General features: G+C 47.3%; 1 protein-coding gene across 1 annotated transcript; it reads left to right on the top strand.

Moving 5' to 3' along the window:
* The first annotated feature begins 3,323 nt into the window (after nucleotides 1-3,323).
* Nucleotides 3,324-7,603, top strand: LOC121593249. Its single transcript, XM_041915466.1, has 4 exons — nucleotides 3,324-3,552; nucleotides 3,635-3,708; nucleotides 4,002-4,283; nucleotides 4,354-7,603. The coding sequence occupies exons 1-4, from the start codon at nucleotides 3,543-3,545 to the stop codon at nucleotides 7,408-7,410; spliced, it is 3,423 nt and encodes a 1,140-aa protein (XP_041771400.1). The 5' UTR covers nucleotides 3,324-3,542; the 3' UTR covers nucleotides 7,411-7,603.
* The last annotated feature ends 10,179 nt before the right edge of the window (nucleotides 7,604-17,782 follow it).

Genomic DNA, 17,782 nt, shown 5'->3' with positions numbered 1-17,782 from the left:
GCAACTCTCTCCGGGCGCGCTAGACAACCCCGAATGTATATGCGGCTGGCCCAGAATCGTCCGGCAAGGGACGCGCATCTTTTCAAATATTAAATTATTTGCATAAAGACGCTCGCCACTCTCGTCCGCTACTGGCGGGTGACGAATCTTTTACGATTACGTTCCCCTCCTCGGTGCTTGGACGGTAAGGCAGTCAAAGGGGTTGCTCCGAGGCTCCGATGAAGATTATAGCTCGCTTGGCAGGTACGTAGTCAGGACGACAGAAACAACAACAACAACAACAAAAAGAAAGAAAAAATAGTAGTCATTCCAGTTTCAACAATATTTTAATAGCTGCAAGTACCCGGCCTTTAGTTTGAAGGTATCCAATAAAACGTTCTACCCATTAAATTACAACAGAAAACAGAACAGGTTCATGACAAGGCGCAGTATCCCGCACGCTACACTCTGCTCAATAAGCCGTGATGATTAAAGGTGGGAACCAAACTAGCCGCCACCTGTGACCGGTTTAATTTCCGAATCCATTTGCTTCTGGGGGAATTACGTTTGCCGAAATTGTTTTCCAGCGCGTCCATAAACTCGGCCGCCTATCAATCGCTCACGGACGGGGAAAAGACTGTCGATTGGCGATTGAGCTAACACGCTTCGCCCCGCAGCAGTAGCGAGCGTTTGAGTGTGCAAACCTCCTCTCCTTAGCAAATGGATGCGTTTATGGATTATGGACTCGTTTTTGTTCGATAGGCTTTTCCCAAGAAGCAGGTAAGCAACGAGCCACCGCTGGGAAGGTACTCTCTCGGCTAGATTTTTACAACCTTTTTACAATCGTACCACCACCCCGTCCCGGCCACCGGGGTGAAGGTGTGGTCAACTGGCATTAGGTTTTCTTTTCTTTTTCTCTGCTTTTATGTCCACACCACTAAGATACGCACAAGGAAACGTAAAGAAAAACAAAAATATCCACCGCACCCGTCATCATCGACTTTTACGACCGGCAAATGATCCCGAAAAGCGCGCGCTGTGAAAAACGGGTTAAACGGGTGTGTAGGCCTGCAAAAATCGGGTTCGAGACGGCAAACCTGTGCCGCCTTTTGCTGAACGTGCAATGCGTTTCCCCTATCTGGGAAGGTACCCGGACCGGATGCAGTTTTTATGTGCGCTCCCGTGGACAGGGCGAAATGACACATAAATGAAAACGTCGTCGTTATGTTGTTTCCTTTTTTTCCAGTATTTTTCTTCGCTTTGCTTGTTTTGCTTGCTTTATTTGTTGCGTCCTGAATTCATTATCTCTTTAACAAAACCTTAGCGTTCTTACCAAACGGGCGCAGATACCGGGGAGGAAAAAGTGACACTGTAAACAGACTAAACTGAGAAAGGTGAAATTGAGTATTTTTTTATGACTTTCAAAACAGTGCCAAAATGTTAATGTGGGCCCAGAAGGGCCAAGAAAAAAGAAAGGAAAAAGGAAGCGTTGGGAATAATATTGCAAAAGCGAAAACAGACGCAACTGGTAAACTATAAGCAAGACGTAGAAAGGACAACAGTATGAAAAGGGAGGGCGAACAAAACGAAAAAGACGAAGTAAAACGCCCAGCGATGATAATAAAAAAAGAACTTATACACATAGAAGAGCGAAAAAACAAAGAGAGAGGTAAATATGGTTAATAGAATAGTGGTAGGATCGTGCCACGGAAGCATGCAAAACACACAAAAAAACGATACAACAAGGTAGTGGTGGGTATAGAATAGTAGCAATAAAAACGCAATGGGACCAAAAGAGGCGATAAAACCAGCAAACGAAGAGCAATGATACGGAATAGTAAGACAAAAGAGGATAAAAAATCGAAAAATGCGTTAACTGTCTCCGCATTTTGGGCAGATGAGCTCATCCCGGGGGCTTGGCAGCGGCGCGTGTCAAAATGATATTTATTTATTTTATTTCATTAGCACAGGCTTGAAGCCTGTTACGGTGGGGGGGGGGGGGGGGGGGAGGTGATAAAACCAGCCGATTCCATTAATGATGATGACCAGCTTTAGGTTAACCGATAGCGGAGATGTGAACTGGGGCTAGATGATTCCTTCCACGGTCGTTGCGTCGTACCATTGATCTTAGTGTCGTGAATACGTGGGTTTCTTGGGAATATGCTGACGCATATGTAAATTTTGTACCCGGTTGGAACATCTCAACCGGCTCTCGAGGGTCTGCTTCATATTGATGAGCGATGGGCGAACGGATCAAATTATCTATGCTCATTGAATTCCAATGCGATTGCCATCGTCTGTTTGCTGAATGAGGTAAAGTTTTATTGCCTGTTTGTCAATCGATGTGGCCTTGCGTATACGTATACAGGCCGTTATCGCGTTCTGTGGACACCCAGTTGTGCGAGGTTCATAACGAGATCCAAACAAAACAAACAAATTCAACAGCTATGGAGTGGAGTGACTGATACCGGGAAGATATTTTAAGCGACACGATGAAAAAAGACGCTTGGCACTTCTTTCTAGCGACAACTCCATCAGCGAGGGACCTCTACTATTTTAGACTAATTTTAGTCCATTGCGCATGTGAATGTGTGTGTGCGTTTTGGGGCGTTTTTATCGAACCCTTAACCTTGCTTTCTCGTACAACATATTGTTTGACATAATGTTCGGTCAGCAACCTATACAACAAACGCTTCCCAGCACGGGCATATATTTTGAGCGAACATCTTCGCTCATTGAGCAGCCTCCTCTCGCACAGACGTTTCTCGCATGAGAACCGATTGAAAGCAAGAGCATGACGTAGAGCAGGGGTGCACATACTTTATGAGTAAGTTGGTAAGTTTGCGCAAGTCGATTCTGAGACTGAGTAACTTGGTGAAGATTTACATCTTTGGCTAGCTGCTATAACTAAGCAGTTAAAGTGATGTTACTGTCACATTAACTGATTATCTAATGAAGTACTAACGTGGTAGATAACGGACCAATGCCAATAACTGTTATAATTCCACAGTATTTTTCACATCGCCATTATTTAAATTAACTTTTTCATCTACACACCTCTTTTTCATCTGCCACAAATACTCCCCATCTCTTCGCGTTAGTAGCTCTGTAAAATTAAATTGTTATCTTCGGCGCATTTTTTTTTCTTGAATCTGTACAAATGATCTCTCGTCCGACCGTTGCCGATCCCTGACGTAGCACGCTTGGCGCAGCGTTATCTACGGCGCTTGCGCATGTATCTGTAGCTACGCGCTAAGTTGCGGGTTCTCCCTGGTGACGGTGTTGGAGAATTCCCCAGCGAAGCGTGCGTGTACGATCGTGTTTGCCGGTCGCTCTCACTGTGTCCGTGTGTCTATGTGCGTGTGTCGATCGTTCTCACCCTCGTTGGGGTTGGCTCCATGCGTAAACACATTGCCCCCACCCTGAACGGGGGATGAGAGAACTCTCGAGCGTGGCTACACGCTGCCTGTGTTGCCAGCGAGCAGTCACATGTATCGCTCTGACAGTTCCATCGACACTGTTGACCGGCCTGGTTGATTTGGGGCCATCCCGCGGCTCTAATAATGGCGCAAGGTAAATTAGCATACCAGCCAGCACGCAACTTCATTCGAGTGAAATTCATGATTTTTTTTCGATTTTCCTTTTTCGGTGCCAGGCGAGGCTCAGCTACTGATGGAGCAACAGGAACGCTCTAGGGCCGCTTCACGCCAGGAAAGGCGAACACTCGAGGTAAGATCTGCGAGCGTGCGAGAGGAAACGGTGAACCCCGGAGAGTGATTGTGTGACTCATAACACAGTGCATACACCATGGCTCAGTGATCGGCAAACTACAACTCGCGTGCCGCACGCAACCCAATTTTGGTGTTGGATTGGATTTATAAATTTAACTCTTTACATAGAACTGCACGTTTTAAAAAGATATTGGTTCTTTATGCCGTAAGATTGCCGACCACTGCCCTAGCTCCATGAGCGTTCTCTTGATATCGGTTTTTTTGGTTTATGTGTGGGGTTTGGCATTGCAGACGTTTTTCGAGCGTGAGTTCAAGGACACGCTGGCCGTTATTCCACCGACCGATGAAAGCGTGGCAAAGTGGGACCAACTGTTGCATGATGAGCGGTTGAGGCGGCTAGAGGAGCTGGTGGATCTGATGAAACTGTGGGACGCACCGAAAACAATACCGGAGCCGAAGAGCTTCCTGCACTATGCACGCCTCCAGCCCGTCCTAGCGCAGATGCTAGAAGATATCGCTAGGTATCGCACCTACCTGGATCGATTTATAGACCGCTTTCAGGCGGAGAATGAGGTGAGTACGTCGATTAGCGCTACACCGTTGATAGCATTCAACTCATACCTGTGTCGTTTGGCTTTCGCAGTGTATCGTTCCGAAGCACAATCCGCAAAACAAATCTGACACAGCGAACCCGAGCGCTCCAATACACTATGCCGCCCTGCAGCTGGACGAAGACTTTCTCGAGTGGTTGCTCGCACGCCCCGTCACCGATGTCAACCTGCGCAACAGCTTCAAGCAAACGGCACTCACGCTACTCTGCGAAGAGTACGTCCAGTGTATGCGCAAGCAGATGCAAGCCTGTCCACCCGGTCGGCTGGACAAGATTCGTACGGTAGTGTTGCGGCTGTTGAAAGCTAAAGCGGATTTTAACATCTGCAGCAGCCACATGAAGTTGCCGTTCGAGCTGCTGCTAAAGCATTGCGAGACGCACGACGAAACTCGCCTCTTTGTCGAGCAGTGCGTAGAGCTGGTGCCGTGCGCTCTTGCCATCTCGAGCGTTAACGAGCGCAACGAGCGAGTGGTCGGGTTCTACAACAACAATCCAAACGTGCAGGTTACGGTGGAGCTGCTGGAGCTCTTTCTGCGCCACAACGATCGCACCAACTTCACCACCCACCTGGCGGGGTTCGCGATAGACGCATCCAACGTGAAGAAGGTGATACGGCTCCTGCTCCATACCGCTTGCGACCAGAAGATGGCCGACTGCGTGCGGTTGATTGTGGATCGGGGCGAACGACACATATTTAAGGTGCTGCCACGCAAGCCGGGTCGCAATGCGGCGGCAAAGGAGGGCCCAGTTGCCGAAGAAGGGGCCAACAGTGTCGAGCTGAGCCGGCGGTTCGGATGGCAGGAGAGTATCGATGTGCAGAAGGGCTCCGAGCTGGAGCACCGGGTTGAGCTTAAGGGACTGCTGAAGAAGGTGTGCCTGATGGCGGATCTGCCCCTCCTCCAGCTGCTGCTGGCAAAAATCTCGGATCTGATCGTGCTGAACGATGATCCGCTGCTCGTTGTAACGCTCGCGAAGGCGTACGATTATAAGCGCCGGATCGAGGAACGGAATGCACTGCTCGCGTGCGCCGAGTTCCTTGCAACCCAGGAAACGATTCACATGTCCAAGCGCGACAACTCGGGCAACACCTCACTGCACCTTGCGCTGAAGTATGGCTTCGATTCGGTGGCGCTGGCGTTGCTCCGGCAGCGCTACACCTACCTCGGAATGCGCAACAACGACAACCTGACGCCGCTCGATTACGGCACGTTTGCATTCTGGCGATCGTACCTCGACCAGTGCATCGAGGTGGACTCGAAGCGCTCGATCCCGGACCGAAACGTGATAAGGTTCAATCTGCAAGGCTTTCACTCGCCCGCGCTCAGTATGACTGGCGCGGTCAGTGCGGACGGTACTCCGGCTGCGTCGGACAGGTCACGGAATAAGCGCTCCAGTTGGAAACTGATACAGCGCGTCGATCAGACGTACTGCCAGCCGCACAAGTTCACACGCACCGTCACCGAGATGACGACCCTGCGGCAGATTGCTCAATCGAAGGAGCTGAAGCGCCTACTAGTGCACCCAGTCGTATATACCTTCATTATGGTGAAGTGGACGCGGCTGTGTCACTGGAACTATCTGAACCTACTGCTAACAGCGCTGACGATCATTTTCTTTGGCAACTACTCGCTCACCGCCTGCTCGGTGGAGGGCCCAAGCACGGTGCTGTGGTTGCTGAGCCAGCTCGGGGTGGTGTGTGTGGCAATACGGGAAACGCTGCAGCTGCTGTTCCTGCGTCGCTCGTACCTATCGTTCGAGAACGCGCAAGATCTCATCAATGCGGTCGCAATGTCCGTCGTACTGGCGAACGGTTGCAATGGACTACTGTCGTCTTTCGTGGTCATCAGCTTCGCGATGCAGCTAACGTTTCTGCTAGGGTCGCTGCAGTCGAACAGTCTCGCCACGATGATGTACATGTTCAAGACGGTGTCGAAAAATTTCCTCAAGAGTTTCTTGCTGTTTATGCCCCTGATCGGCGCGTTCATCTACGCGTTCCACCTGACGTACAATGAGGATCCGGAGGATCACGCGCAAGTGTGCGAGCGGGACGACTGCTCGGAGGACAATTTCAACAACTTCCGCACGTTCTGGAACGCCACGATCAAGACGCTGGTGATGACGACGGGCGAGTTTGAGGCGGCTGCGATAGACTTTGAAGGCGGGAAGATGCTGCTGTTCATACTGTTTATGTTCTTTGCGCCGATCGTAATACTGAACTTGATCAACGGTCTCGCGGTAAGTGATATTGCCGCGATCCGGGAGGAGTCGGAACTGATCAGCATCAGCAAGAAGGTGATGCTGCTGGAGCAATACGAGCGCGGTGTGGCGAACGTGTATCCCGGTTGGTTGCGACGGTGCTTTCCGAGGCCCTTCTTCGCAGAGTACGACTGTCGCATCCATGTCAAGACGAAGGAGTACCGGAAGATTGAGGTGCACCTGCGGGAGCTGCCTACAAAGGCTGGCAAGGGTATTGCTCCAGCCAATCCCGGCGGTGGTGCTGCGCTCAGCAATGCCAAGAGCCGACTGCACGGATCATCCCAGTGTTCTGTGCAGATACCACCCAGCGGGAAACCGGCCAAACAGAAGGTAGTGGGGAAACCACTTCCCAAGATTCCCTGGATACCGCAGGGCGATTCGTGCAATTTCATCTTTGACGTGCGCGTGTTTCGGCTCGCACTCTTTATGCGACTGGATCAGTCGATCGTGGACGAAGCGTTGGCAATCATTGAGCGGCAGCAGACACTTGCGTCAATCCAGCTCACTGTCAAGAGTACGCCGACACCGGACACGCCCGTTACGCCGGTGCGCACCCTAATTGCCGCAAAGGCTCGGCAACCGCGCGCAGCTAGCGTGGCTCCCGCCGGGAAGAAGCGGAGCAAAGAGCTTACCCAAAACGAGGACATGCAGCGTGAGTTGCTCGAGGTTAAAACCCAGCTGAAAACGGTCCTGGAACTGCTGCGACGCAAGGAGAACCAGGAGAAGCGTAAAGACAAACGGCAAGCCAAGAGTCTGAAGCGAAAGGGCCAGAGGCGTGTACAGAAGAAGTCAAAGAAGGCAATTCCAGATGCAGAACCGATGGGTGATCAGTAGATTAGGGCAAAGCCCTTGAGATATTAGCAGATAAGATAAGACCAAGGTAGCAGCAAAGTAACTCACACAACAGCCATGCCTGCCATGAGTAAACCATTTACTCTCACATATAGTGCTGGTTTGGATCTCGCCGCTGCTTGGCTTTCCAGTGCCTGCCCTGTGCACGCGTCAATAAAGATCAATTTAAACCGTACCAGTTTTTACCAATTTCAGCGTAATCATGCCCGCAGAAAGAAAAAGTAAGCAATCATTGTGTTCTACCACGCTAAGCCGTCCCCTTATCTGTCACGCACTGGTGTCATTGCGCTGTCTGTCACATTACCCTGGACGGCTTTCCACTCTTTGCTAGCGGCAGTTGTTCGCGAGTCAAGTGTAAGGGACAAGTGCGTTCGACTTTTCCTTTGCTTTCCTTTTTTTTTCATTAAACAACTGTTCACACTGTCCGCGGGACCTGCGTGCGAAATTATTGTACATTCAGACCAAGGTAGCAGCGGAAGGGAAAGTAAATAACGGGAAAGGAAAAAAGCCACCATTCTTTGCCATCCTTGCTCTATCAACCTGTTAAATTGTACTCCTGCAATGATGCTGATGAAAATGTACAATGTACAATGATCTGATTTGGGTAAGCGTCAACCAAAAAAATAAAAAAATACTAGGGAAAGGGTCCCCGAACGACGCGACACAACTCTGCCATGTTACTTTTTTTGTTGTTCGCTGCGCAGGGGTTGAGGTAATGCAGAAAAGCTGCGAACAAACCAGAAGAAGAAGTAGCAGAAGGGAGCAAAAAAACACACAGCACAAAACAATTTCCCCCTTTTTTCGTTGTCGGTCGGGTGCGTGTGTCACTTGAAATCGTTTCACTTAGTCGAATATTGTTTCCCCTCCTTCTCTCACCGTTGCCACCCCGTTGGCAGTGCTGCCGCTCAAAACTATTAGCATGCAAATCTATGCAAATTATGTTTATAATAGTGTCAATAAATTGTGAAAATTCGTAAATTATAAGTAATAACAGTGGCGTTCGGGTTCGAGTCTGCCAGCCCTGCCCAGTTGCGCCTGCAAGGTAGGCCGACATGCCAGCAGCTACGCAAGTAAGCGAGCGATTCGAGCTCGTTTCCTTTCTCGGGCTCGGTCGGAGGGGTTCGAAGCGTTCCGTCTTTAGTTCGCCCGGTAGTACGCATGGTGTCCAGTGTCATCCGTTGCTCTCTTGGACTTGGCTTTTGCAACCGAAACAAAGTAGAGGATGCGGCAAAAAAAGAATCGGCCAACAGTGCACCATAACCACCAAAACCGAATGTGGATCCATTGCGCCTGGCGCCTCCTCTTCTGGCAAGGCATCTTGTTTCCCGAATTTCATTTGATATGGTTTTTACTAGCACCACCACCATCCTGCACTTCCTCGCTCAATTTCTGCCGCTGCTTCAGAGGGGCAATTGTGATGCAAATTAGTCTTGCCAATTGTTTGATTTAATTTCACCTCGCGCGCGACCTCGACCGAGAATGGAACGTTTTCCCTCCGTTGAACGAACTCGCGTTTCGTCTCGCTGCCCCTCCCTGCTCGAAATCGTTGACAGTTATGACATTCAATAAGCTGAAATAATTTAAATTGTTAATCCCCCGGCCTAATATGCCGGCGTTGCTTTCACTCCCGATCCCCTATAAGCGATCCACGGTGCGCTGTTCGCAAGGGGAGAGAAGAAAAAAGGATTGTAGGGTGTACCTTCGCTAATCGAATGTCCGTGTTTGGCTACAAATTGAATTTCAAAAACGAGCGGCAGCGACGAAGCGATGAGCTGTCATGTGACGCAGCGTGATTTAACGTGACATTACACCACCCGCGTGTCGAGAGTCGCCTGTGTAATGCGACCTGCAATTACACCCATTCTGGCGCGATAAGAGATTTCATGCAAGATGGGCTGCCAGCAGGCAGTGATAACTCGTTCTTCGGAAACCTGCTGGGCGAGAAAGGTGGCCGCATTTCGAGTGTTAGACAAATTTAATTAGAAACCACACCAACGGTTTGGCTCGTTCACACATGTTGAAACTTTGCACCGGAATGTACTGCACCATCTCCGCCTCCCACAAAGAGACAGACAGAGAGAAAGAGAGAGAGAGAGGGAGTTGGTCCCAAGTTTTACGATTATGGGCTTGAGATTAGTTGTCATTTTTTGGGTGCTTTTTTATAGCCCAGGCACGCCGCAACAAATACGACCAACGACTCATATGTGGATCGTAAACTTCGCTCGATTAGAGATTTCTTTCTTTCCCGCTGCTTGGCTCGGGACGAGTGTCGACGGTAGCTTTACGAGACTGGCGCGTGTCGAACGAATGGGTAACGTGCGAGATTGACAGCTCTCTGGCGCTGCGTGTCAGGTAGTCTGGGGAATCCTTAACCAAATTAGATGCCGTCGGTATCGAATCTCAACCGAAATCGCGTCATCACTTCGTGGCGGGGGGTTATGTGATACGACCTCCATATGGTAGGGTGAGAATGCGTCTGGCTGCACGTTTTGCTGTTAACTTTTAACCTCACTTGTGCAGCTCTCAGCTAGATTGCAGATAGAGCGCTTTGTTGCGTTGTTTCTCCGGCACTACTGCGTACGTACTTCATTTTTAGATACATGCCCTGGTTTGGTGAAAAGAACCACAAGTGCATCACATGCTACGATGCAAACAGCGTTTCGTGCACCATTCTAATCCTTCCGCTCCAGGATGTGCCTGCAAAGTTAGAAGTTTATGTGCATTCCGAGATCGTGCTTGAGGCTGCAGGCACTGCCCTGGCCGAAACGCGCGGTACATTATTTGAATAATTTTTACACAAATCACGCCCGCCGACAGCTGGTGGCTCGAAGCGTGGCATAGCATTGAAAAGTGTTTCCTGTTTGGTTAGTTGCTGTTTTTCACCTCTTCCCCCCTTCGCTTCATTTCCCTATAAGCAAGAAAAATATTTCACACAAACGAGACAACTTCTGCCCGATCATGGTTTGGCTGCTGGAAGGGCGGTCGTAGGTACTGCGATGTGGAGCAAAAGTTTGTCTCGTGCGAGCGCCACCCTGCCGCGCCGACCAGGAAGTGGAAAACCCGAAGCGCTGCAAACGCTTTCCACTTCATTTGGCGCATTTTGTTTTCATTTGTAAGGCGGGTTTGTACTGTTTGCCGACTGCCGTCGTTTACATCGTACCCGCGTTTTTGTTTCTTTAACGAGGTTTTGAAGTCATGCTTGGTAGCGCATCTCGCGAATAAAGGATGCTGCTTCGAATGCATTGAGATAAACGGTTCGGAACGGGGGAATGGCGGTATTTGGGTGCTTTGGAGTTTAAATTGAAACGTTTTAACACTTACATGCTGACGTAGGTGCTTGTGCAAAGCGACAGCATTTGAAACGCAGCCACGATGAACGATGATATGAAAATGATCACGGTAAAGCGTACCGGTTAAGCAGATGCTCGAGTGTGTAGTGAGCGGTTCAAGCATCTTTAGAAAATAATAAATGATTCTAGGAATGTCAACTAACGTCTTTAAAAAGCTAAACGCAATTGGAGCGGAAAGTCGGCAAATAATCGCCACCGTGTACAGCCTTTGGCCGTGATGTAGTGCTTATCGCATTCGCCTTACACACCGTATGAATAAGTTCGCCTCACGCCTATTGAGATGAGTATTTTTTAAAATATATTCTCCAAATCCAAATCAAATTTATTCCATGAATGGCTAATTACTCTAGAATCAAAAACGACCTAACCTCACTTTTCCCAACAATCAGTTACTTAATGTTCAAACAAACGACTCGCGTTTCTCATGGTGCGCGCACTGTTTGCAAATACCAATTTGCACTTGATTAAACTGTTTTCGTGCGAGTGCCTCTTCGTCTGGAGATGTTTTCGGTACTTCGAACCGGAATCGCATGAGTAGTGTGTGCGCGACAGAGAAATAAAGAGGGGGAGAACTCTCACGCTGGCAAAAGGGTAAGTTTTGCCGTTTCCGAACCACTCAGCACACTAAGTTTGAATAAACACAAGCTCGAGTAGCTTTGAATCAAAGTACCCAGGATGGGTAAATCTAACCTAAATCATTGTAAAATATCCACTCAGCTTAACATAACACACACACACACACACATACATCGTACACTACACACAGGAAGCGGTAAAAGGGGTGTTCGTCGCGAAATCTCGAAAAACAATTTTTGTCTGTAGGACCACTTGATTGCGATTAATAAATGGTTCACACCGTTTATTATAGTGCCACACGCCCTCGTACGGACACACACGTGCATTCCCACAGGCATGGCTTTGTAGAGTTGTGTATGAGTGTGGCTAAGGGGACCCGGGGGGGGGGGGGGTGTTAGATGGAGAGAGTTCCTATTGATTCCTTTTTTTCTCCCTCGGTTCGCTCTGTTCTCGTACTCTTCGCCAAAGAATAAAGGCATGGCTGGAGGTAGAGGGAGCGCGTATAGGAAATCAATTAATTTTGCATGAGCGCTTCTGGAAAAGTGGAAACCCGTACTGGTTCGAGCACTGCGCACTGTGAAGCATGCTTCTGACCACGTAATAGGATACGACGTCACGCCACGTGACACGATGACTTGATGCAATGCAGTGGCCACCGAAGGTTGGGAGTGTAAATGGGGTGTAAATGTGTGTTTGTGAGAAACTTTGGAACACAAAAATCCTGATTGCACCAACGCTTGATCCTGTCAATATTTGTTTTGCTGTCGGTGGATCACCGTGGCTGTTTCCGGTCACGGTAACAAGAGAAATGGTTGGATAGCGAGCTACTTCAGGGTTAGAAAATTAAATTAATAATTTAAGTATGACACAAGATTTTGTATCCATTCAAACAAACAGACTGAGCAATTGAAGCGCTACTCATTGACGATAAAACAATCGCATTTTTCCGCGATTTGCTTGTAACCTGCGTCGCAGGAATGGCTCGTATTTGGGACCTTGTCCAGTACGGGCTACTTTTCACAAGCTGCCTCAATTCCCCATTCGTACGTGCAGCCGTACACACGCACACTGTCAAATTGAGTAAATGGAATTTTAATTTGCTAAATTGCTTCGACGAAACATAATTAGACATAGCGCAAACGGGAAAACGAGTGCTTCCTTTGTGTGTGTGTGTGCATCACCCTTGTTCCATGGGACGATTCGCGAGACAAAGAGTTGGATGTGTATACGCGAGCTTATGTGGGTGATTTTTTTATGTATATATTTTATTTCCCAACATGTTCGATTGGTTTAATTGGAAACGAGCGTACCCGCGCACTGCCCCGAATGCGTTTAATGGCTGCCGTCGTGCATAAAACAAAACCACTCGAAAAAATAGCAATCTCCTCTGCGTAGGCCCCATTCAACGGGTGATACGCCTATGCAATGTACGTGTGTGAGTGTTTCAGATCCATCAATGTGTGTCCCTTTTTTACTGCTTTTCCTGTCAAATGTTTTTAACTCTTCAATGCAAATGCATTCGTCAATTTGGCCTTCCTGTGTTTTTTTTATGGCCCCCCTCCCCCCCTTTTTTTGTCCACTCAACTCTTCTATACAACCTCCACCCGTGCTGAGTACGGCCCATCTCGTAGGGCCATTAGAGGAGGTTTCCCATTTTATTATTACAATGAGAAACCGCCACTTCCGGGTGCCACATTTTATCCTGCCGGATTGTGATTTTTTTACCGTCGATCCTACCAATGGAAAACAGTGTTTCGTGTATTTGCTTTAGCACATGCTTTCAAACAAGGTCTTTGTGTCACTTTGGTCCAAACAAATATTAAAACAAAAAAGGGTACTAAAATCATTCAATCAAAGCTGAGCTTATAGAAACCGAACAATATGGTTAAAAAAGGATATGTAAATATTGTTATAGAAACTTTGGGCCAGTTGGCCTCATTCTCCTTTTTAAATCAGTAAATAAATCTTTTTTTATAAATCTAACATTCTTCTTGGTTAGATTTCTTCATAAAGGTTATAGTTATACGGAGAGATTTTGAAAGTATTCGCTGGCAATAGTTGTCTGTTGAAAGGAGAGTTTATTACATCCTGCGTTTGGTAGTCGATCTGCTATTTCGTGTCCGTGAATATCTGGGTGGTCAGGAATCTAGCAGGAGGTGAGTTGGGGTGAATTTGGTGTATTGCTGAGCTGTTGGATGTTCGGGTCACTGGTGGCTCCAGATTCATGTGCTTGAAGGACACTTGCACTGTCTGTGAAGATCACGTTGAGTTTATCTCTGCGTAGACCTTTGTCAGCTGCAATAACCAGGGCTATTGCTTCTGCGGTGAAGAGTGAGGTATGGTCGGGTAGCCAGATGGCGCTATTGTCGGTGCTGGAGTAGATTCCAGAGCCAGTGGAACTGTTTTGTACTGATCCGTCAGTGAAGATCAGATAATGGTTATGGTATTTTTGCTGAGCAAGTTCAGCATAATGACGGTTGGAAATGAGACAATTGCAACCAGCCCGAGGCTGATTTTTGATGGTTCAGTCTATTTGTGTTGGGTGGCAGTACCAGGCGTCACTACCGATTTAGATGAGTTTGGTGACTGAGGGGGGTGTTTGTTGTGCTAGCGTGGTGAAATCGGCGTTTACCCTTTGGATAAGGGCATCGGCTTCCATATTTTTCTTCGTCATTCGTCCTGCAGCTGCAACTATCTTGTCGGTTTTGATGTGGTCGAAAGGTTGAAGTCCGCTTTCACACAGAAGTGATGCTATGAGGCTCGTGACGAAAGCCCCAGTAGGCGGTATGGTAGAGTGGAGCTATTTGTTTTTGAAAATTTTCTCGTTGTCGGGAAACTATTTCAATGCCGTAGAGTAGTTTTTGTAGAACGCAGTAATTGATGATTTGTTGTTGTGTTGGACGGGAGGTGCGATGTTGACCGGTACCAAGTATTCTGAAAAGGTTCATACAGCTCTTCGCTCCTCTTTTAACCCGTGTGTGCTTCAAGTGTTAAGTGACGATGAAAAGTAACTCCAAAGATGTCGGCTGTGCATGCGTTTGGTATTACTGAGTTATGATATGTTATGGGTTTTAGAATATGATATTTGCTGTTGCAGATGTGAAGTAGTTTGGATTTGGAGTGTGAAATTGTATCGAACGTGAGCATAAAACACCTTATGTTACTAGACATGGGATGGAGGAGAGTGTATTCACCAGTGGCGGATCTAACGGTAGGCGGACTAGGCGCTCGCCTGGGGCCCCGCCGATTGAGGGGCCCCGTAGATCGCCATTGTATAGTATGCCTATGGACAGAGTACTAGCGACAAGGGCCTCGGAAGGATGAACGTTGGGGCCACGAGGCTGGCGAATCATTTGCACCCCCCCCCCCCGCCTCCCTCTTCGTCAGCAAAAATTTTAGAGCCTGTGACTGATGATCTTAGGGGCCCCCCCGACGGTATTTCAATTGTACTGTTCAATCTCCCAACAGCAAGTGTAGTGATGCTACAACCCCGCCCCCCCCCTTTCAGAACACCATTTACCATTTACAGGGGGCCTCAACTCGACTTACCGCCTAGGGCCCCCGATACCATTAATCCGCCACTTGTATACACTAATCAGAAATAGAGTGTGAGAATGAATGGAACCCTGGAGAACCAGTAAAAACTTGAAATGTACGATCTGAAAGGAAGCATCACCGAATTCCCCATCTCCAAAAAATATTGAGCTTTTTAAGAATTGTATGTCACCAGGTTCTATCAAAGGCTTTTGATAAACCTAATATTGCACACCCAATAGCCCTTTGTGGTTGTGATTTTATATAGTTAAACGTTGAATAGTTAGCTTTGGCTCAATATGTTACATTACTTTCCCACATATAAGGCGTACGAAGGAGGTTGCGGTCTTTTTGCATCAGCCTGCGTCAGCCTTCAAAAGACATAGTTGCAAGCCTGAAATAAGCTAAGTGTTATGAGAATTGCATACCGTGAGGCGTAATTGTTCAATTATAAAGGAACGCCTCACCAAGCTGCCTATCACAATTGACCCTGTTTAATAGTTGTTGTAAAGCTTTTAGCTGCCGGGGAAGCATTCCAATTTATCCGCTGTTTAATTTTCGTTTGGTATGTATGCTAAGTAACATTTAGTTTTCTATAAAATTAAATTTTACGAACCAACCAGCTGATTTTCAAAACCAGCTTTCTCGTCCTTCTCAATTTTTGCGTGCAATATTTTTTAACGATTTTCATTTTTTCTGCTTTTATAATAGAAAGGATAAAATTGCATTTCACTTTTCTGTACCCGGAAGTAGTTTTTTGTGCTTTCGATCACTTCTTTCATTCAGCGCAAGTAGAATAATATGCCACGCTTTCTACAGTGAACAAAACAAAATCTGAATCGTAAAGTATGCAATAAGCTGAACAAAACCTGTCTTTCAGCGAAAGCAAATTACATCGTTTTAGTTTCGTTGTATTTTTCTCCTGTTTACACCCGCCTGCAGCACTTGCTATTGTTGTGAAAGGTTAAAGCATATACCTAAAGAGAAAAAAGCTATTAAACGGGAAAATTTATATCGTTAGCAGCAGAGGCTTCTTTGTTGTCGACTATGAAACGAACCATCCGAATGCCGTTGTAAAGTGTTTGTTTTTTTTCTCTCTCTATTTTTAGTCCATTCATTCTGCTCATAAACGTGCTGTAATTTTCATATCAATTGCATGAAGCGTGTGAGCTGGCTTTACAAATCAAGTCAATCATTGCAGTTCGCTCATTTACTTAGAGCGGGTCGTGATTGAATTGCTTGGTTGGTTCCTATGGCAGTAAAGGAAATAATTTTCCAATGAACAAGAACACGTTGGATCGATGTAATGCCATCCAGACTGGGAAGCTATGTGTTATTATCTCCTTTGTCCGCTTGCTCCCTTCCGTCCGTTTAACCCATAACACAGTGTGCACAACCTGCAGGCGCCTGCAACACGACAGGAGTTTAAAATAAGAGTAACAAAACAAAAAACCTGAATTCATTGTGCCAAAAAAAAACTATGGTTATTCTGAGAGCTTGTTTATGCTCAAGTTTTGAATTTATTTTCTCCTCCATCCAGGCATCCTCGCGCCCATCCATCATACGCTGTCGTTTGGCAGGATCATCAAAATGGGTAGATTCCGTCCGTTATCTGGACGCTTGTCTTTTTTCTCTGTTATTGCTGATACTGTTCCATCGTCTTTACGATGGCACTGGCTTCGCCGGCTGGTGGCTCGGTTGGTCGCTTGGTCGTAAAAAACAGCGAGCCCCCCCCCCACCCCACCCTCGCCCCACACCGGCGAAAACTATGCACATTCAAATGGGGAACCGTAAAATCATTCATTCCGTCGTTCCGTTGATGCTCTGTCCGGTTTGTGCGCTTCCGTTTTCCGTAGCTTTTTTTCGGGAGCGCCACTAGAGTCGATTGGAAAACGAATAAATGTACATGGGGAAAGGGCGGTGGGGATTGAGAATAAATAGGACACACTCTGTGAATCGAATGGGACAGTTGGGGTAACCAGAAGGAAAGAAAACGGAAGCGACAGAGAGAGAGATAGATAGATAGAGATAGAGAGAGAGAAAAAGAGAGAGAAAGAGAGAGAGAGAGAGAGAGACATATTTGTAGAATATCCATAAAATACACATACACACTCACACACACGCGTGTTTTATGGGTGCGTTTAGGATGACAGGAAGAAGTGGAAGGACAAGATCTGCATTAGCAAAACTAAAACTTCAGCAACGAACAACAACAAACTCGCTTTATTTATATTCATGCAAGCGCACACACATAAACATACAGGCACACATGTCGCTAGGTTCTCTATCTCTAACCACCGTCCTACCCCCAACCCAAGCAATGCACAAAGCAGCGATTTTTTGAAACATGATAAATATGTCCTCATCAATAAAACTCAATTTCATTGTCCTTTTTCGCCCCCTTACTTCTCTCCTCCTCCTCTCTCTCTCTCTCTCTCTCTCTCTCTCTCTCTCTCTCTCGCTCTCTCGCTCTCTCTCGCTCTCTCTCGCTCCACACATCTTTGCTTTCCAATGCATCTCCTATCTACTCCCCTTCTCTCACGACTTCTTTCCGCTTCAGGAATCCAATTCACGTGACCGCGAGGGTTATTACGATTATGCTTTATATTTTGCAGAGTCCTTCGTCCTGCGATGTCCTCGCAGCATGAAACGTCTGCTGTCATTTTTCGCTCACCCTTCCCCCCTCTCTCTTTCTCTCTCTGCCTCTCTCACTTGCTATTTCTCTCCTTCCCTTTATGTCTCCGTTTCTCTCTCGTGTTCTCTTTTCGACTTTAGGTTAACCACATTTTTTGCAAACAAATGTTTAGAGCCACATCATCCACGTCCCTATCTCTCTTTATCCTAGATGTTTCATATAACAATGATGGATGAGATTTCGGGGGAGTTTGGGTTGC

This window comes from Anopheles merus, chromosome X (assembly GCF_017562075.2).
Source record: "Anopheles merus strain MAF chromosome X, AmerM5.1, whole genome shotgun sequence".
Lineage (NCBI taxonomy): Eukaryota > Metazoa > Arthropoda > Insecta > Diptera > Culicidae > Anopheles > Anopheles merus.
This window is presented reverse-complemented; position numbering and strand designations above follow the sequence as displayed.